The sequence below is a fragment of the Phaethon aethereus genome (genome assembly GCF_964289735.1).
Source record: "Phaethon aethereus genome assembly, chromosome: 2".
Taxonomy (NCBI): Eukaryota; Metazoa; Chordata; class Aves; order Phaethontiformes; family Phaethontidae; genus Phaethon; species Phaethon aethereus.
The window spans coordinates 43963150-43984616 of record NC_138582.1 but is presented as its reverse complement, the minus strand read 5'-3'; the positions used below and the strand labels follow the sequence as shown (position 1 = coordinate 43984616).

General features: G+C 43.1%; 2 protein-coding genes across 2 annotated transcripts; both read right to left on the bottom strand.

Moving 5' to 3' along the window:
• Window positions 1–2551: 2551 nt before the first annotated feature.
• MOS (MOS proto-oncogene, serine/threonine kinase) lies at window positions 2552–4304 on the bottom strand. The gene has a single exon (XM_081996892.1). It carries the CDS (start codon window positions 3621–3623, stop codon window positions 2574–2576), a length of 1050 nt encoding a protein of 349 aa, XP_081853018.1. The 5' UTR covers window positions 3624–4304; the 3' UTR covers window positions 2552–2573.
• A 12434-nt stretch (window positions 4305–16738) lies between these two features.
• PLAG1 (PLAG1 zinc finger) lies at window positions 16739–19416 on the bottom strand. The gene is made up of 2 exons (XM_082014510.1): window positions 18930–19416; window positions 16739–18339 (listed from the first exon to the last, which is right to left on the bottom strand). The coding sequence occupies exons 1-2, from the start codon at window positions 19169–19171 to the stop codon at window positions 17076–17078; spliced, it is 1506 nt and encodes a 501-aa protein (XP_081870636.1). The 5' UTR covers window positions 19172–19416; the 3' UTR covers window positions 16739–17075.
• Window positions 19417–21467: the final 2051 nt, after the last annotated feature.

Below are 21467 nucleotides of genomic sequence, written 5' to 3'. Positions count from 1 at the left end.
GGTACTAAGCAGCTGTGTTTAAAGCTGTGTTTAAGAGAGAAAATCCAGGGCTGGGCAAGTCAAAAGATATGAACAGAGGGTAAAAGTAAAGTGTCAGTTCTCTCATCCAGAGAAAGTCCCCAGTGGTGTTTCACAGGGTTCTGCACTGCTCAGCACGTTCATAAACAGAGTGCAAGAAAGTGAGCCATAAGATAAACAAATTTGCTGATGGTGGAGTTATTTACGGCAGTGAGTGCAAGGGCCAGCTACAAACTAGCAGAAGAAAATTCAAGGTAGATTGATGTAAGATGAGGCAAATAGTCAAAATAATCCTCATCACATAGAACCGTGGATTCTGAGCTATCAGACCCAAGATGTTTCTTGAGTAGTATTAACTCAATGCTCATGAGCAATCAAAAAGAAGCAAATCAAATCTTACAAGTTACTAAAAAAAGAGAACATCATTATGACAGCCAGTTATGATGGGCCTACATCTTGAGTGCTGTGCCGAGTTCTCGTTCCCTTTCGAAAGAGAATTCAGTAAAATTGACAGACGTCTGCAGAGCTGATTACGCTTCAAGAGTAGGTCTTGGCCATCCAGTGTTCTTCTGTCAAGTATAACAAAGAATTTGAAGGGTGCTTGATTTTTCAGAGATTCAAGTAGCACTTATTGATGCTAAAGTATCATTAAGCACAAAATATCAAGTTTCTAGCAGTTTAAGCACAAAGCTACCTAGATTGGCAAAATAAATACAACACATAAGCACCTAGAAACTACTAAAAAACTTTAACTCCATTTTTCACTGTGTTCTTTCGAACACTGGAGAAACGTTTTTATGTAAGACTTGATGTTAAGGTGAGGCATGCCAATGGCTTTATCTGACATTTTATCTTACGTGCCCTCAGCTAACCATTTTGAAAAGGTAACTGGCTGATTATGATAACTTATACAAGATATTTCTTGTTTATTAAAAGAAGTTATGCAACACAAAAACACATAAGTTCTGTATATAGCATAATTATTTTGATGGAGGAAACAGAGAAAATTATTCCAGAATTTACCTTAGGTTTTTTGATTCCAGCCAGCATTTTACAGTTCCACTTAAGGGGGACAGAAGAGCAAGAAATAGTTAAGCTTAGATACGCTTTATAAACCATTAATTTCAATGACCAACCCAAATACCATAAAGACCTACAGAATCATCTCAAATTCACATAGTTGCTCATTTCCAGGATTTCACGGGGCTAAGAACAGATGCGTGTCAGAAATCAGGAAACTGGCTCGATTCCTTTGAGATTTTTTTCCAGAGTGGAAGCAAGGGGGAGGAAGGGGAAAGAAGAAAAACAATTTGACTGAAACATCACTCTTTCTCCTGTCTTGCAAAGAAGCGGAGTTTTTCAGCAGAATGGCAATATCAGCTACAGCAGTCAGCTCTTCATAGCTCCAGATAAGCTTGAGATCGACAGATCTATAATTATCAGTTCTGATAAATCAAGGATCAGAGCTCCTCATCTTCAGCATCGCCTACAGCACTTCCTCTCCCAGACATGTTACAACCAGATTAGGAAAGATAGTAGATAAGACATCAGCAGCGCAGAGGATAGTTCAATAGTGTATGCTTTGAGCACCGGCAGAATATCATTATTACTGCTTTAAGCAGTTTTTCAGTACTTCCAGTATCTTATCTAATACTGACCCACGCATTACAAAGGGCAAGTAGTCCCTCTCTTACCCTGATTTATGAGGTTTTTTGTGTCTATACATCTCCCTTCATCTTTTCCCAATTATTTTTTTAAACTCTCCCTGTACCTCCAAAACGTGATTCCACACAAGATGCTCTTATAATGCTTCAGATACTAAAGTTTACAATATACCAACTAGCAAGTGGCAACTAAGATACCTGGTAGCGTGGAGATTTTATAAAAGCACAAGTTGTTAATACATCTTCTTATTCTTAATAGCCTTAGACTGAAAAAAGGCTCCTTATTTCAATGGAGAGATTGGGTAGTTCACATTTTCCATTTCAGAAACAGCATATAAAGTGAAATTAAGTACATCCAAGAACAAGAAAAAAACCCCGCTGACACTCTGTATTTATTTTTCTGCATTCATTGATTTGTGATGCATACTTATTCCTTGGTAAGTGAAGAGGAAAAGCTTAAATGCACAAACCCAGCTAGTCTAAAGAACTACTCATATCTGACATTTCAAAAATACCAAAAGGTATTATGTACAAAGAACCTTCTAGAAGCAGCCCTTTTTTGTACTTCACTTATTTGAAAACAACTATTTTTCTGCATATCACATTCCCCAGTTTCTCCCTGCGCAAGGCAGCACGCAGCAGATCAACCAGAAAAAGTCACATTTGCCAACATCTTGATCCTCGCCTCTATACCTTCCCATGCTTAAAACCCACAGTTTCGTTAAATCTCTTTATTTATAATCTTCCTATAAACAAAGCAGTTTCTTTTTTTAGTATAAAAAAACAGCACAGCCTTTAGATAACACTGGGGCTGAATTCGTTCTGTTCGGAGGAGAGACGGAGGGAAAGAAAAGTGGGCGACCAAAGGAAGGGCAAGAGCCCCGAGCTGCCCTAGAGGCTCCCTCCGAGGGCCCGCAGGCGGGGGAGCAGCTGGGCTGCGCTCAGGCGCTCCTCTGCCTCAGCCTTCCAGCAGCAGCTAATGATGCCCCGGAGCCTCTGGCCCGCCGGAGACTCGTGGAAGACGGCGGCGGCCAGCGAGGGGCGTAAGTTATAGGCTACCACAGCGTAGAGCACGTACTGCCGCTCACCCAGGTAGGGCTGCTCTCGCATGACGATCTGCCAGAGGGTGACAGCGAACGAGTAGATGTCTGCTTTGGCAGTGACCCTCTCCCCCTTGAGGAGCTCGGGGGCACGGTGTGTGTACGTCCCCCCTTGCTGGCAAACATGGGGGCTCTGGGAGAAGCCCTCCTCCAGTTTCTGGGAGCACCCAAAGTCTCCAATCTTGCACGTTCCCTGCTCGGTGATGAAGATGTTCGCAGGCTTCAGGTCCAAGTGCACAATGCCCTGGGAGTGAAGAAAGGCTAAGCCAGTCACAATGTCACAAGAATAGCACACAGTCTCTTCCATGCTCAGGGCCTGCCTTCCACATCCTCCGTCGTCATCCTCGCCCTGTCTCCACACAGCCCCAGTGCCATAAATCACATGGTGCAGGGTGATGTTGCCCACATACTCCATAATGATGGTGCCCAGGCTGTTCTGGCTGGCAGGGGCGCACGTGCTGGCAGCCACCACGCGTACCACGTTATCGTGCTGTAGCTGGGCTACGTTCAGCTCAGCCCAAAAGCTCTGTCGTGACGCCAGCCGGTTTTTGCTGCTCTTCTTCACCTGCTTCACAGCCACAGTTGCACCATGGTAGGTGGCTTTGTAGACAGAACCGAAGCCCCCAGAGCCCAAGGGCTGCAGGAGGCAGAGCTGATCCCAGTCAATGGAGCACCAGGCCAGGCGTGGAGGCAAGCGGCGAGTCCTGGCTGAAGGAGCCCCCCCCAGGAAGCTTTTGCTGTCTTTGCCAGGGATAACTAAGGGGCTGCTACAGGGTCGCAAATCTGCAGATGGGGAAAACTCAAAAGGAAGAAAACAATTAAAAGGAATGGGTGATGGCATAATAAGATGGAAAAAACAAGAGGCAGTTACTAAGACAGAAGACTAGAAAGTTTCCCTGACAGAAAGGACTCTACAGTGGCTTCCCAAGCCTTTTATCCTCTCTTCACCATTCTCCCTCCCACACCCAAATGAACTGCATCTGCCACAACTAGCTGAACCCGATCAGGCTCACCTGGAAACATTCTGCTCCAACCCTGAAGTAAATCTCTAGAAAGTCAAGGCTAATGGATTTAAAGCTAAAAAAAAAAATAAATTCACAAGTATTTCACAAAATTTCTAATCTCAAGAGAAAAGAAAGATGTTCTGCCCATTGAATGCCTCTACCAAAAAGACCCATGAGTAAATAAAGCAGTGATTGGTGAATGTGTTTCACCATGGCTCCAGGCAGGCATGATCATCATCAGATGCATTAGACAGCTCAAAGTTATTGTCAGGGAAGCAGCTGAAATGGTGAGTGCGAGCGTTTGATGTGGCTATGGCAGGCATAGCTACATATAAAAGTGCGATTGTAGAAACCTGCCACTTAAACATGACTGAGACAAGGAGACTGGTCTGGCTGCTCAACTCTGCCCATGCAGGACAGCAACCTTAATGGCAGCATAGAGACAAATGATTGCTCTCTATCGTCTGTTGGATATAGTAACTAGAATTATACATAAATATTTGGTCACCTTCCCATCACACCCCACGCAGTTACTACAGGTGTGTATTTTATGTCTGAATCCTCCTTAGTAAACTTACTGCTAAATTTACAGAGCTGTTCTGGCAGAAATCAAACAAACATAATTTTGCCTTGCTGGTCCCAGTGTTTTTTCAGAGGGTCTCTTGCTCTTTTGATCCTGCTTTCACATATTCACAGTGCTCCTGTCTTAGTGTTTGGTACCTGCTGTACTACCCATGCATCAGAGCACCCATATGGGACCTGTACAGCTAAGTGCTTTTGAATATTCCAGCAAGTATCTTTCTGCACACGTTGACAAATATCTTGGAAAGCTTGGTCCCCATTTCCCACCTCCTCGCCTCTCAGAACCTTCCTCTGGATGTCAGCTTTGCCAATACAGGTCCTGCCATGGGACTTCGAAGATTGGTGGTGCCTGTTTCTCCAGAGTTTACCTCTGGGCAGCACTGGCTCCACAGGCAGTTCCTGCAGAGTTTTCCTGGTGTTTTCTGTTGTTTTTCTTGTGCTAAAGAAGCATGAGTAAGATGCAGCACAGATGCGCTGAGGAAGGTTTCAGAATATGCACAAGCAGAACTGGAGCATTCTCCACCTTGAGATGGGTTCGGTTGTTCACCTCAACAGACAAACCTAATGTCCCAAAGGCATCTTCTGACGCTACTTGAACTCTAGATCAGCTCAGCCAGAGGGTTTCAAAGGCATCACTCTGTAGCAAATCAGCCGTGGAGATCTTCCCTCCTACTGAGACTTCAGACTATCAGGAGAAATTTGTCACCGCATTTCACAGGGAAGCGAACTTGGACCAGAGATGAATGAGAATGGGGAATTTGGGTTATCACCTGCCAGCGTGAAACGGATAGGCTGGGGGAAGAACTAGATAAATAGGTGCTAATACGCACTATAGGAGTTGTTAACAAGTGAGAGTGCAAAGAGTTGGGGATGCCAGAGGGGCCACTCAATGGCCCTGGGTGGGATGGTCCCTGCAGGCAGATGGGACTGCCCGACAACACAAGGCTCCTCTTTCCTAGCGACTGGAATAGTACAGGAGGCCGCTGGACTCCTCTGGTGCCGTCCCTCCCTGCGAGCTTTCTGTTTGTAAAGCAGAATCCAGCCAGGTAATACCCTGCTGCTCCCCCTCCCCGGGCAGCTGCCTGGCTTGAGGCACCGCTCAGCGTCAGGGATGCTTTGGGGGCCAGGGAAAGGCCGAAGGAGCTTTAGTGTAGTTTTAAATATGCAGTGAAGTAAGCCGTGGAGACGAGAAATATCTTACCCTCCTCTTCTGAGCAGCAGTGTGATTTTATGCTTGTATGCAAAAGTCTTCACTTCCCATTTTCGCAGAGAATGTTTTCGAGGCAGGCGAGTTGTGATGGAAATGAAAAGCTGCAGTAAGCAGATGAATCTGTACTGGAGAGAGAAAGGATTTTTTATGCCTATTTTCTGAGTGCTGTTAGGGCCCTAATTCTTGCATGGACTTCTGTGCCTTATTGTATATAAAAGCAGCAGAGAGAGACATCTCTGCTGTGAATTCTCCAAGAACTTCAGCCTTCTCAGGGGAGAAACGCACTTGTTACAACCCATTTTCACCAGGTTAAGGAGGCAAGAGAAGATTCAGAGGGGAAGTTGGCTGAGGGAGAGGAGTAGTTGGAAGGATGTGTGCGTGAAGGGCCTCGGAGTGGACCTGTTAAGCTGACAACTATAGGAGCATACATAGAGATTTTGGATGCTGTAGAACACAGCAGTAAAATCTATGTTCATAAAACAGAGGGTCAAGATTAGGGCTGTTCCCAAATTTCTTTGGTTGAAGTCTCATCCAGAAGGATATACCAGACCTTTGTTACTAATTTTTGTTCAAACTCTGTGCCCCACCCCGCCTTCCAGTTGTCCCTTTTTTGGTAATTTTCTTTTTACCCTTTTCTGCTAGAAACCTTTCCGATTTGCCCCGTCATGGCAGGGATGTCGCATTGTTCTTGGGGAATACACTGAAATTTTGAATAGGAAGAGGGGCATATTTTGGGACCTACACAGATTTAACATAATTACTGTCCTGTCTTAAGCTGACTGCTGAGGAGTGGAGCAGGGGGACATCCAATGCCTTTCAATGTGAACACGCTTAAAGCAGATTTAAAAGCAACCAGGCTTTTATTCGTAATGAACATTATTTTCCTGTAATCCATTGATGACAGAGCCCAGCGGCTTCCCACGAGACCCAGCCGCTGTGCGACGTCCTTGCCGCACTTGGCAGCCTCGTTCAGCTCCGGCGTTGCCAGAGGAGGGGGCCACAGCATGGCCCAGGGAGCCATTTTCGGAGCGGAGCCCAGCTGCGGGGGACAAGCTGCCCCTTCCCTCCCGGCCGCCCTTCCCCCGGGGAACCACAGCAGCCTCCAGCCGCGCTGCTCCCGTTTCGCTGCCCTTTCCTGGAGCGAGGTGGAAGCTGCACGAACCCAGAAGTCCTCGGCAGAGAACGCAACAGGAACTTCTACAAGCGGCAGGAGGGAAACACACGGTCTGTGTCCCGAGGGCTGTGATACGTCACAGCTACGCAATACGTCGCAGCCACCGTAACCTGCAGCAGCGATGGTTTTGTTCCGAGCTTGTGTGTCGTATTTCTACAGGTAACTCATGCCTGTGCATCCCATGCTGCAACAGCTGCCCAACCTAATCTGCGCTTCCAGCCGAGAAGGAACACGGAATCGGTCTTGCTTGGTTCAGCCGTTTGTATTTCACTTGTGCATCAGCAATATAGAAACTCGTCGTCTGCCATCACTGTTGGTTACTGCTGCTGTCCGTTGAGTTGCTGGACAGAAGAAGTGACCCCCGATACTGAGGGTCCTTAAAGGACTGTAACCCACCACAACAGAGGACACGTACCAAACACCAGAGTTCCATTTCAATCAAGGTGCATCAACCGTTGTGCTTCTTAACAGCCAAGTTTTGTCTAAAACAGGACAGAACTGGGGATTGGAACAGATTTCACAGAATCAGAATCACAGAATCACTAGGTTGGAAAGGACCTTCAAGATCATCAAGTCCATCAGAGAGTTTAAGAGTGTACCGTTATATTCTTCTCCACAATCATTACATTATTTCTCTGTACATTTGGTTGGTGTACCACGTAACAAACCCTTGAAGGCTTGGCTGTCCGGTGTAACTGCTTTACAATATAGAGGTAGCATTGTGTTTCTACCACATTACTTTATTATCTTGCTAAAGGAGTCAGTTTATCTCTTAAGTACATAAATTACAGTCCTACTCTCAAAACAACACAGTACCTTAGCCTGTCCCTTAGTGACTTCTGAGAGGTGTTCTTCACAGATTCAAATCAAAGTTTTCTTTTTTCTCCATTTACTGTCAGTCCCTGTGATCTCAGTTCAGGACTTGAGGATGAACCTACATTCTTCCTTACGCCTATAGTGTTTCATGGTCCAAAAAATCTTGCTTCCAGTCACAGAGACCTCAAATGATATTCAGAGTTGCCTGAAAGCAGTTCTGGTATGATCCATCACACAGGTGTAAGCACTATCATTATTTGAAGCCAGTCCACACACAGGCTTGCTCTTGAAGACAGGCCACTGAATTAACAGGTTTTTTTACCACAAGCACAAGCCAGAAAAGAATCCTGTTCGCGCTTTAGAGTTTGTTTTGGTGAGAGAAATGGCACCTTGGAATAGCAAACACAGGCAAGTTTTCATTAAAGCAGTCAGAGGTAAACCCAAATGCAAAGAATAAATATTTCTGCAAGAGTTGTGATGCTGTTTTACAGCTGATCTTTGGAACAGAGACATAATAATAAACATTCTAAAAGGTTAAACCCTAATTTATAAATAATAAGATCAAGTTTCAAACATACATTGCCGAACAGTTGCATGATGCTTTTTTCCTTCCCAGTAAGGCTACTCCGCGTGTCCAAGGCTCTCCTTATCTGAACACGCTGAGGCTTTAACTGGAGGCACGAGCGTGGCAGGTGAGGTTTCACAGCTGATTTACCGGGGCCTCGCTGACCGCTAGTGGACCAGGGATAACAATCTGGGACGTGCTGCTGTGGATTAACATCACAGTTGGAAAAAAGCACCCTGAAACACGCTAAGAGAATCTAAACGTAGGGATAAAAATGATGAAGTGTGTAGTATGGGTGCTGACCCATGGCGATGCTCCCTGGCCACGCAGACGGGTGCCTATCCGGGAAGGTTTACTGCTGTCACAGGGCAGGCACCCCATGCCGTATTTTCGGCCAGACGGTCCAAGAGTGGTTTTGCAGTCTTGCCCCTGGAGCAAAGCTGACTTCGCTGGGTCACGGATTGATGACGAAAAGCAATGGTGGAATTTGAGACTTGTAGCTTAAGGGCTAGAAAACAGCCCCAATGCTTTAACGAGAAAAACGCATCCCCTACAGCAAGGGGCTCAGGGGGTAGCGTTAGTGCTATTCCACCGCCTGGGGACAGCCGCTTTCCCAGGATCGCAGGTTTAATGCCGACGCCTTGGACTGAAGGTTAAAAGGGTCGGTCTCTGCCAGCAGCTCGCGCAATCCCACTGCCACCGGTGACGCCCAGCCCCGCGGCAGGGCGGACGCGGCAGGTCCCCACCACACCACACCTCCAGAGAGCCACAGGGAGGGGAAGGGGCAAGAGGGCCAGCTAAATTCCGTGGCTCTGAAGCGGTGGCCCGGGCACTATGGTGGAGCGCTGCAAATTATCAGGAGCGCTGCAAATTATCAGAAGTTATAAAGCGTTAAACCTGCCCGATTAAAATGGGTCACCCAGTTCAAGTACATTGTTAGATGGGTTGCACTGGGGAGGAAGAAGCAGCTGCTTGTAAAAATACTGCTGAAGTAAAAATATGCCTAATCTGAACAGAGCATGTAAATTATTGGCGAATCCCATGGCTTAGTGGCCTAAGGAGCCAGGCACTGACAAAGTAAGAGGAGACAATTTTTAGGTGAGGCCAGACTTCAGTGAGTTTGGGGGTTTAGTCTGCGTTTATTTGTCATTAATGTTTGATATTTGATATTCCTATGATAGAGCTTGGGTGTTGCTCACTTATGGCATGCCCCCTTAACCGTATAGAGTCTGCATTTTAGTTTCATCTTCAGTGTAAGTATTTGGGAGGGAAACTAAGGATTTACCCATGACCATGTGTGTAACAATTTAACACAAAGGCAGTAAGCCAGAGTCGAGCTTAATTTCAGAGGCGCAGCCTATGGAACTTTTCTGTTGAAATTGTATCTAATACTACACAAGGACAGCTGACAAACACCTTCCTCGCAGGAGTCTGTGCGCCCCATAGATAAATTGCTGTCTCTCATAGATTAATCAAGTATTTGGAAGAAACTCTTCCAACTTGCCTGGGAAACCACAAACTGCATGATTCATTTTGGACTTGACACAAAAACTTCAGGCTTAAACTTTCAGAAGTAGAATAAAATAAAACTCATTTCTCCACTTTTCCAGATTTGATTGCCACCCCCCCATGCATACAGACAAGTACACATACGTATCTGCATGTACACACAGAGGCACATATGTATATACGTATGCATACATATACAAATGTTTAACCAATGTACTGATCTTCAGAAACTGCAACTATTCAGGTTCTCTGCATTATTTTACACACGTCAAGCAGAAATCCGAGTGATTTATATGAAAATGACACTAAACCGTTCTTCTTTGTACACTCCAGCTCAGTGCAACAGTCAGTGACAATCAGTGCCGTGGGCAAACCATCAGGGATCAATTCAAGTGACTTCCAGCCCAGCCACTGTGTGCATTACTATAGTGCTGCGGAAGTGTGTGTGTGTCCCCCCAAAGGTGACAATGTTGTGGGATGATGATGACATCGAAGAACACAACTGTTAATTAAGTTAATTAATACTTCTCTGAAAATGGTAGTTTCTTGAAGACACACAGGTACTACAACAAATAAATGTAATTATATAAAAATACTGGGCAAGATGTTACACCTTTATTAGGAGTAGAGAAAGTTTATAGTGAATTACCTGGGATACAGCACACGAGCAGGAACTTGAAACTTCACGCTACTACTGGGGCGTGTCATTTTCAACACCACTATTTCCACTGTTGTTCAAAACACAAATAACAGCATTGCTGTTTATTGCGAACAGCCCCAGCTAATTTTAATAAGCAGCTGTTAATCCTCCAACACACTTCTCAAACTTTTAAGCATAGACTTAATTTTGTAATAGCGCTTATCTTGCTGACCTACTTGCCCGTTTGTGATCGCCAACCCTTGCTGTGCCAACCACAGCAACTGCCACTTTGGAAAACTTAATTTCTATCCGATTTTATACATTGCTTTGATTTGCAAAGCGGGGAAGCCAACTGCGTGTAGCTGCTCCGTTCTTGCTAGTCCAGCAGCAGCTCTGTATCACAGTTCTGGATTTCTCTGTCAAAAAAAAATTGTTTATCCTAGGGCATGCTTGTACATGGGAAGGAAAAGAAGGAGAGTGAAGGGGGAAACCGGAATAGTCCTCTTGCACTCCTGGAGGACAGCAAGATCAGGTATAGAGGATACCGAAGGACACTTTTTCTGTACTTTCTTACCAAGTTTGGGAAAGGGGGGGTTACAGGAGAGAGAGAAGATGCCCGTGGCTCTGAATTTAACCAGGAATGCTCTGGAGGGACTGCGCCAAGACATCTCTGGATATAACATAGGTACCGTCCACGCAATCATATTCCACGTAACAGAGGCTGTTGGAGTTCCTAGAGGGTGTCTGTTTGGAAGGAGGACATGTTAATTCAGTAACGGTGGTTGAGACCAGCTATGATAGCGAGATAATAGGGTGGTTTTCTCTCGTGGTGAGGGATAAACGGTTTTGTAGAGTATTTAATATTGTAGAGCATCTGTAGAGCTTCTGACTCTCGATATAACAAGGCCAACCCTATCAAGCAAGTTAGAAACCTGTGACACAGAAGTGGTAAGTCAGGTCAGAGGAAAAGGGTAGGGATCACAAGAAAGGAAACGTACACGTTCTCTGTGTACGGAGAAGGCGAAAGCCAACAACTGTCTGTAACAATCATTTCTCTCAGGCTATGTTACAGCAAGAAATCTGAAAAGTCAAGGCTTGGAAAAGAGCCTAAAAGGAACCTAAAAGCAGGAAAACACAGACAATGCTGAGGATGTTAATAAAATATGTTCCGAAAAGCAATGAAATGTGAAATGCTGGTCTTTTACTTTCCTGGCAAACAGTCTACGCTAGGGAGCAACTGTGTGGAACCAGCAGAGAGGCAAATTTCTGCAGTTGCAAGCAGGCTGCTCGTCTGGCTGCGTAGCACCTCTCCCTCCAGTGCATCAGTCAGACTTCTTCGGCAGTCTCACAGGCAGATGGGAGGTCTATGGGATCAACGCAACTGACTTTCTCCTGGAAATATTTCAGAGAGAGAACCTACGTACTGCATCTAGCACATGCCACACCCTTGCAGTTTATCCTGCAAGCTATAGTAATCGATGTGAACGACTTGCATTAACCTGAAGTGATGGAGAATCACTCACCTACATCTCCTGAACGATCGGTCCCACCATGGAAACCCCAAACTTACCTTCCAGTGTCTCACAGTGTTTCAAAGTGCAAACTCAATTGCTTCCATCAGTTCAGATCTGCCTTGTCACAGTCACAGTAGCATCATCCAATTTGTTCCTTGGTGAAATAATGAAACGCAGATACTTATGCTTTAAGATTTTCTGAAAAACTGACATTTTACCAGTCAAATTAGAAAGACAATTATACCTTTGCAAACTCAGAATCTACACCCAGCAAAACTGGATGTACTCTGTACATACTTATTATAATCCCAAACATGCAGATCAAGATTATCTATTGAAATGCCAGGCATAAGTTATTCATTAACTAAAACCATTCTGTAATTTTATTGATATATTTTGTGGAGTTCACATATTTTTGTACAGCAAACATAACACTGTAGGCCACAAGAAGCTGCAGCACTATTGTTTAATAGCAGCAAGGTATATTTTATAATCAGGGTATGTGGACAATAAATAGTCTGTTTCTTTGGATGTGAATGTTTAAAATGAAGTTCTGCTGCAGCTTCATAATGTGATTGCTATTTTACAGAGCTTATACACAAAAATATATATGCAATCTTTTTGTCTATATTTTATACAAATACAACAGTAGTTTGTGAATACATTTTAAAGTACATATACATGATAAGCAACTTGATTTCCCATATCACAGGATAGCAAATTTTAAATGCAAGAAACATATACAAATCCGGTCTGGAATGCAGGGTTTTCTGTGTTCTTTTTTTCCCTCTATTTTTGACTCAAAACATTTATCATTAAAAGATTTTAGCATACACGTTTTCAAACAATTTTTCCACTAGCTAAAAATATAATTTCAGCAATCCGAGTCATGTTTGGGTGTGTCATCATTCCCCAATATACTTTTCCCAGTTTTTGTCTGAATTCAAAGGCTTTTAGTAATATACAGTATGTTCTTCACTCCACACCATATAAAAAGCCCACATTTAATTTTAACTAGCAGTCACCTATTTTTGTGAACAAGAGCTGGGCTTGTCAGCGTTTAAATTTGCATGTTCAAAATTTTACTTTTGCAAGTGCATATGAATACATTGTGGTGTTGCACAAAGTTCATTAATGACAAATTAAGTCACAGTATAAAAATATATCATACAACTATAGGTCTAGTATAGTCCTTTTTTCTATGGGTAAAAATACATCTGAATGAGACAGGGAGGTTTGTAGCACCATGAGAGGAGTTGTATCCCAAGTTACATTAGCAGCATGATCCAATATAACAATATTGCAGGAGTGTTTCTGAGGAGATAAACATTCACTCTGGTTCAACTGTACCACTGAAGCTTATACTGAAAAGTGTTTACATATGATTAGCAATAGTTCTGTGTCACTTCCAGGGCTAGATAACTGTTATCAAAAGACACTGCCTTCCAACAAAAGTAAGACACCCTTTTTGCATAAAAGCTTTGGGACTATCCAAACACATTTTGAACTACTGTGGCATTATTTGGCGTTATTTGAGTGTGATCCTAAGTAGGCTCTGGTTTTAACTGTACACTGGGACGATGCAGGATGGGCAGCTAAGCCTATATGGTTTACTACACACCAGATAAGTACATTTATTTCAGAGGCTTATCTCTAGACTGAGAAGACAGGATGAGCTGCTAAACCAGTGTATGAGACAGACATAACGAAGGATGCAATCCTGCTCCCCTCGACCTTTACGGATGCAGGATCAGGCCCTACGTTAACTTCAGACAGCAGCATAGCGATGATAGGATATGACCAAAAAAATCTGTATCAAATACTGCATGTTAAACATTTTTGCCATAGTTTACCATCCAGAACTCCAGAGGACACAGTTTGCAATTGGTGACAACAAACTCCTAATTTTTTTTGACTGGTATTCAAAATGGCAGTAGAAGACAGTGTAGTTTGAAACATGTAAACCTAGTAAAAACCATTGTAAAACCCTTAAGAAAGACACACTGGTTCTGTGCAATATAGCAAATTGATAAGAAAACACTGTAAAAATGTACCTGTTTAAAATTACAATGTCTACCATTTTGTACACAAAGCATTATACCAAAGGCCTACATATATGTAATCTAATGGCACTTGAAACAAATTATAATAAAAGGTTTTATAATAAAAAGCATAACCTGTAAGAAATTTTCTTAAAAGGTTTAGGTTTTCTTTTTGAAAGTGCTATATCTTTTAATATGTGTAACATAGAGGTTGACCAAGCTTTATTTTAAAAAATATTGGCCTATAATACATGTTTAGCTCACTAGGCAAATGATCCTGAAAATATGTACTCTTAACATTCATTATTAGCTTAATAAAGCAATCAGCTCTGGCTCATGTTTCAGTCAGTATATGGTTTTTAAAAACCGCTACTGCCAAATTAACAATAAATCACTCTATTCCACAATTTACTACTAAATAAAGCACAAGCAACAAGTACACAAAAATATATATATTTAAAAAAAAAAACCAAACAAACCTTACTAGAAGTTTAGAAGTTGCACAAAGAGTGGTGCATGATCAGCCAGCCCTCCCCCCCCCCGCCGAGAATCCATCTGAAATCGAGAAAACAGGGTTTAAAAACTGACATTTTAGTAGTGGCCAATATCAACCCTGCCTAAGTGATATTCAAAAGCACTCCGGTGGTGGTAGTATTGCTTACAGTGTCAGTCTGCTTCCACGTTACCATACATCCTAGTTCAGTGGCAAACGCACTCGGCGCAGCCACCCACTGAAACCCTGACTGAATGAGGTTCAATATCTTGTCTGAGGTCCCTATTTCTCAAGTGAAATGTACGTCTAACTCCGAAGTGAAATATCAATCCCTTTTCAGGAAGCTAAGGCACGAACAAAGTAGTAAGGATTCTGGCTACGCACTAAGAAATGGGTGTTGGCAAAGTGTCTGTTGGGTTTTGTTTTTTTAATCAAGCCTAATCGGCAACTGAGACTGATAGAACAGTCACTACAGATTGGAAATTTGTGTGCCAGAGGCTGCCCAGGACAGGCAGTGCTGCTGGGCCGGCCGCGGGACGCCGAGCGCTCGCAACTTTCCTCTGCTGCAGGGGGGAGTTGCAGATGCTCGGCTCCACGAGGGACACGGCCCACTGCAGGTATTAAGTCCATTTATCTTCATCTCAGATTGATTTAAAGGATTGAGGATAAACCCGAGTTCTTCTTAGATGCGTTATGGTTGCTGATTTAAACTAGAGTTACATTCGGCTGCATTCGCCTTGTGCTCTGTTCATCTGTGTTTTAATTTCCTTTAGAAAGGTGACGAGAAAAAAAGCAATATTGAACAAATCATTCAACTAAAGATGTAAGTAAGCGAGCAATCTGTTTCACAGAAACCAGAGGAAGCAGTCATGAAGCAGAGCTAAAAGCCCACTTTGAGATAACATGCTCCTAAACCCAAAATCTAGGAGTAGTTTGCAGAATTTCAAAAGGTATTTTCCTTATTAATACATCCTTATTTTAATGCCTTTGGAACACAAACACATTTATAAAAATGTTATCTTTCAGTAATAAAATTTAAATACACATATGTATAAAATAGTAAAACTACACCTGCATATTGCTCCTAGAATTAAAAAAAAAAAGTAGGAGCTACTGATAAAACATCTGGAGCATGAGCTCCTTAAATGGGAGCAACTTTTGTTTCTGTGAAGTATATTTAGTTTAACCACTTAAAACCTTGTATAAAGCCTCATTATTGCTCAAGAGATATTAATGTATGTGATTTCTATTTTTTAATTCCTTGTACAAAAATGACAAGGAAAAGAGTGTTATTGTTGAATTACAGCAAATCTAGTTTGCTTTCATGCATCACAGGGGTGGTGGTTTTTTTTTTTCCTCTTTTGGTTATTAGGGGTTGGGGAATAGAATATATTGCATTAGGTAAAAGTGGTGTAAGCAATATGCTTTTACTTCACTCCTAAGAGTCCTGTCTTTAAATCTTGGCAATGGGCAAAAAGTCCCTAACCAAGTACCCAGGTGTAGAAAGTGTGATTAACATCTAACTTTTTGCTTAGGAGGACATAACACACCATGTAACACAACTGAAAAGATCATTCCAATAAAAACGAAACAAAACAAAAACTAGTATTTGCAAATTTACATTCACACTCTGACTGCACACTAGTTTTGAACCGAAAATAGATACACACTTTCTGGCTGGACTTGATCCACCCTTTGGCGGTGGCAGCTGGGAGAAGACTGATGCCTACAAATGTGAATACACTACTGGAAGATTCCTATGCAGTACTCTTTCTATGCTACTAAAGAGAAAAAACAGCAAGTTAAGAATTAAAACAAAAACTGCGACAAAATATTCTGCATTACTAAATTACAACACTTTTATATTTCAAGATCAGCTATTAATTTTGCCTGTTTCCCTCTACCAGAGTCATGAAAGCACAACAACACAGTTCCAAATTCAACTTGAAACATGTCATTTAGGCAAGCAGAGATTCTCTGTTGAAAATCCTGTTCAGCCATGGTTTTAGAGAATTAAACTAAATTTTTTTCTTCCATTATCCGTAACAGGCCAGAAAAATTTAAGCCAGAAAATGGCAAAATCCTTAACATCTTTTATAATGACTTCAATACAAGTCAAAATGCTATATATATGTACATGTGTATATATGGGCTTCTATATACACACACACAAGTTTTCAGAAAAATCTGAATTCTACGTTTATTTAAAAAAAATTTAGATTTGTCATTATAGAACAGATCAGATGTGTCACCATTTGGGAAGAGGATTTGTTTGGAAAGGGACTGGAGAATTTTTTTCCCAAATCTTCAGGAACTTTGTGATACGTATTTTAACTGGATTCTTTGCAAATACTAAAATATATTAAAAGGTACAAGTGGTAATTCTACCACTGACATCAATAAACCAGGATAGCTGGTATGGTTGAACAAGTTTTAAAAAAGGGATGAATGTTGAGAGTTTGCTTGGGATGACTTTCTACTGAACACTTTAAATGTGTCAATTGGCAGTGAAAATGAAAACAATACAATGAGACTTTAAAAAAAAAAACAACAAAGTAAACACAGCTGAGAATAAACACTTTCAAAACATTTTTAAAAAGTTAATTTAAATTTCTTACTGGCTTCATGAGATTGGTACTGTACAAAAGCAGAGAATTTATAATGTCTTATAGTAGGCACTAAGTTAAAAATGGTCACCTAAGGCATTTCTACAAATAGACAGTAACAAGCCAGCTTTGTACATCCTATTGGAAAGCTTGATGAAATCGTGGTAGGGTGGTGGTTGTGCTTAGACTGCTTGTGAAAGCTGCTGACAACGAGTGCAGAGACCCAAGACCTATACTATTGCTAGGATCTTGTGGATCCTGGGTTTGTGGTGGAAGTTGAGTCATAGAAGAATGTGCCTCCTCTTGCGTATAACTCATTCCAAGGTTTCCCACTGAAACAGAAGGATTATAGGGAGGGCCATTTACAGGTATGAAGTTGAACAGCTGAGAAAAGTCCAACGATGGGGTGTTTAGAGGTTCACTAATAGGAACAGAGCCCTTGGAAAGGGAAACCTCCCCAGACCCATCATCTAGTGGCCCTACTTGTGGATCCAGCCCTAGTTTTGATGAAGAAGCTTGAGAATCCTGGGATGAAGAAGGCATACCACTTTGCAACTCCATTAAGTAACTTTCGATTTCCCCTTTCAATGGCTGTTCTTTTTCAGGCATAGAAATTGCGTATGAGGTAGTACCAAGCGGATATTTCAACGATAGCTGGTGAGAAGGGTGGACAGACTCCATATCTATCGGACAAGGCATTCCCAATGGTAAAGATGTGGCAACCATTTGGTGTGCAGATGCAGAACTCTGCATGGACTGAATCTGAGTGTTGTAGAGATTTAATTGCAAAGTGTTTGTAAATGGCTTTGATGTCAGTTCACTGGAAGGTAAAGACATCACTGGAAGCAGCTCATCCTTAATAGGCACAGAAACATTGCAGGTAAAGGGATCTAGAAGGTCCATTGGCTCTGTTTTGACCTTCAAAAGTTCTTGGTTGTGACTTTTCTTCATGTGGCGCGTGAGGTGATCCTTCCGCCCAAATCTCTGTGCACAGTACTGACAGAGGAAGTCCTTTCTTCCAGTGTGCACTACCATGTGTCTACGGACATCCTTTCGGGTGTAGAACCGACGATCACAGTGTTCACACTGGTGTTTTTTCTCCTTCACTCCACCCGATGACTTGCCTGCGTGAGTTTTTAGGTGCTCCAACAGCACTCCTGTGCTTTCAAAAGTCTGCAAACATACCTTACAGGTGAGGTCACCACTTGTTGCAGCATGCAAAGCCAGGTGACGCTTGAACCCAAGCTTGGTATTGTAGTTCTTTCCACATTCTTCACACTTAAAGGCCTCTTTGTTGGGATTGTGTGTATGTAGGTGATTCTTTAGGTGATCTTTTCGGTGAAACATTTTCTCACAATAATTACACTTGTGGGTTTTCTCAGGAGAATGAGTAGCCATATGCCTTTAAACACAGATATATTCTGTAAGTAATTATTTTGATCAAAAAAACACACGTGCTCATTTTTTAATGGCAGCTAAATACTACACTAAAGGCTGCTTTGCAACAGAACCTTTTAACTGAAAGCATGACACTACAAAGACAGTTCGACAAATTTAAATATAGCAAAACGCGAGCCATTTCTCTTAAATTGACACTTTAGTTTTGGTAGGTTTTAGCTACTGTAACAGGGGTATATGGGCAAGTATGAAAGTACTCATGTAAAAGTCCATAGCCAAAAAATTTTCAGTCCATACTCTTTTTTTTCTTGTGACAATTCCTTATACAAATGAAAATTCTACGCTCATTAAAAAAAAACAAAACAACAAACAAACAGAAAACAAAAGCAGAAAACAAATTAAGAAACAAAATCAAAGACATTAGCTTGCAAACTTAGGTAATTTAGAATTCTAGAAACAATCCAATGGCTACTTTAATTAACACATCCTCTCTGCAATCAGCTGAAGGCGTACACAAATATATACTTTTACACGGCTTAACACAGCCAACATAAAATAGATAATATAATCTGAAAGATAAATAGAGTTTAATACCTTAGTAATTTGTACTTAGAAACAAAGGCCTTGGTGCAGTCTTGTTGTGTGCACTTGTAGGGCCTCTCTCCTGTGTGAGAGTATGAGTGAACCTTTAATTTCTCAACACTGTTAAAGGCCTTGTCACACAGTTGGCAAGGAAAGTTTTTTCTTGGTTTGGTTTCACCACGCTTACGTTTCCCTGAAGGGACTTTCTGGGTATCTCTTACTTCTGACAAATCACCAGGAATGACAGTGGCCATCGCAGCCTAAACCAGGCCTTCTTGTTGGACACTTGGGAATTGCCCAACTCCACTAAATGATTTAGCTTTAGATGGCTTCTCAAGTTTCATGTGGTCGTAAAAGAAAGCAAAAGGGGACTGGAAAAAAAAAATAAGAAACAACTAGTTTGTAACTAAACTTAGATTTTGATGTTTACTTGCTATGTGATGCTTCTGAATAAAACTTAAAAATAAAATTAGGTTCAGCTGGTCTAATGTAATACCTGTAGGTTTCTTTACACTATTTGCTGCAACTCGTTAAAATGCATTGCTCAGGATGAACAGATCCACATATGCCCTGATATCACACCTCACAACTTTTCCCTCAAGCACTGACGGAGAACAGCAAAGTTTCTGTCAGATTACGGGAGGTATCAGGCAAAGAGCCTACCTACCCAGACGGCTTTTGGCAGCTTTGGATTTCAAAGGAATTAAAGCCATGCCTGTGGTGTTTGCACAGACACACGCACACATGCACGCACACATGCACACACACAGTTATCAAAGTGGAAATCTGTAAGCCTCGAAATGTTTGAAAACCTGCGTGAAAAGCAGCAATACCCATGCTGACAGTCTGGGGGGGCAAAGCTCGTGTTCTTGGACACACCTCCTCGTTTTGATTACTGCACATCTATGCACCTACTCTAGTAAAATGTACGCGTTGCCAGTGATTGCTAACGCCAGGTGAAATTCTCCTGTAAACTTACTCTCTGCTAACAGAGACTTGACGTATTAACAACAGAAATCCCACAGATTAGGGACAGATTAGATAGATTAGGATTTTAACAGCCCAGTGCTGGAGACCCCCACCCTCCTCATGCTATCCTACAGGATGCAGAGACTGTAAGCATTGAGATTTAGGCAAGCTCGGGATGGACGCTCTTAGTCCTGCTGGGGCATCACGAACCCTGAACTAAACCAGAGACTTTCAGCTAATGGAGGTGCATGATGCCCGCATCTGTCTTGCAGGCCAGCAGTTTTAAATTCATCGTCTGGTAATGTACAGTAGCAACTGGGCGCCTGCCATTACAGGGCACTCAACAGCCCTCCTTTGTCAGGGGTAGCTGACAGCTTTTTTTCATCATTGGAGCACAATTGCTACTTTAGATACCAAAATCCAGCGCTACTTGTTGAGGGAAGGGTCGGGTGTGAGGTCTGTGGCAGTGGGGGCCAGGAGGAGGACGGCGGGAGGACGGCACTCAGCGCAAGCATTGGGCAGGGCCAGAAAGCCCCAAAATTTGGCTTTCTCTCTCAAAAGCGGTAACCCCGCCTCTGGCCCGGGTGTCGCGGCTCACAGCTGCCGTCTGCTTCAGCCTCTGCCGGGGCAGCTGTGGGAGAGGCGGCTGGGCCAGGCGGCACCGAGGCCGGAGGCAGTGGCCAGGCCAGGGGCTCGTTGGCCGGCCGCCCCCGCGGCCCCCGGCAGTGGGGCAGGGGAAGCCAGCAGCTGCAGGGACAGGTGGAGCCGGGTGGCTGGGAGCCGGGCAAGGAGCACCAGGCCGCAGCTGCTCCAACCTAACGCCACCTCCCCGACAAACAGAACGGACTCCTCCGCTGCAAGCTGGGTAGCTTGCAGGCGGCCTGGGCCCAGCCTCAGCTGTCCTCTCTCCCCTGCTGAGGCTCAGCAGGGACGGAAGGAGCCAACCGCTCCGGAGGGCAGTGGAGAGCAGTGTCCAGCTGCGATGGGGGCAAAACTGAACGGTCCTTGCAAGAGCCCCAGTGTGGCCCTGAAGAAAGTGGGGAGGAAGGAGAGCCTGTGTTTGTCTCAATGCACGGCAGGACAGGAAGGCGGGGGGGCAGGGAGGGGGAGAAGGGGATGCACCTCTTCAACGTCTGCGTATCATGAAAGCTTCAGACTGAGATTTCCATTTGAAACATGTACACAGAGTATGTCTTTGTCTATGCCTCTTCCTCCCTCCTCTCCAAAACTTTTCCCCCGTCTTTACAAGAGGAGAGAAACACTGGCACACCAAGATGTAAATTTGCTGCCTTTCAACCCTATAGTCCTTGAATGGCAGGTTAAACTATGGTACTTTCTTTAAGCAAGAAGTTTTGTAAGACCACCTTAACTCCCCCAAATTTTATTATGGAACCACTAACCTCTTTAAAGATACCCAGTGACAGAAAAGGTGTTTCTTTAAGGACTCTTATAATTTCAGATTTGTCTTTGACTCATTCCCACTCATGGGATGAAGCCGGAGACATCAATTCCATGAGTGGGAACATGGACAAGTCTTCAAAGAATCAGCTTAATTTTCTGTCTCATAAGCATCTTTCTAGC

Bases quoted from the DNA above. Each gene is read 5' to 3' on its own strand.
- PLAG1 (XM_082014510.1), bottom strand. From the start codon at position 19,171: ATGGCCACTGTCATTCCTGGTGATTTGTCAGAAGTAAGAGATACCCAG. The intron at 18,340-18,929 runs GTATTAAACTCT...CTGTGTTTAAAG, and splicing joins TCTAAGTACAAATTACTAAG to GCATATGGCTACTCATTCTC.
- MOS (XM_081996892.1), bottom strand. From the start codon at position 3,623: ATGCCATCACCCATTCCTTTTAATTGTTTTCTTCCTTTTGAGTTTTCC.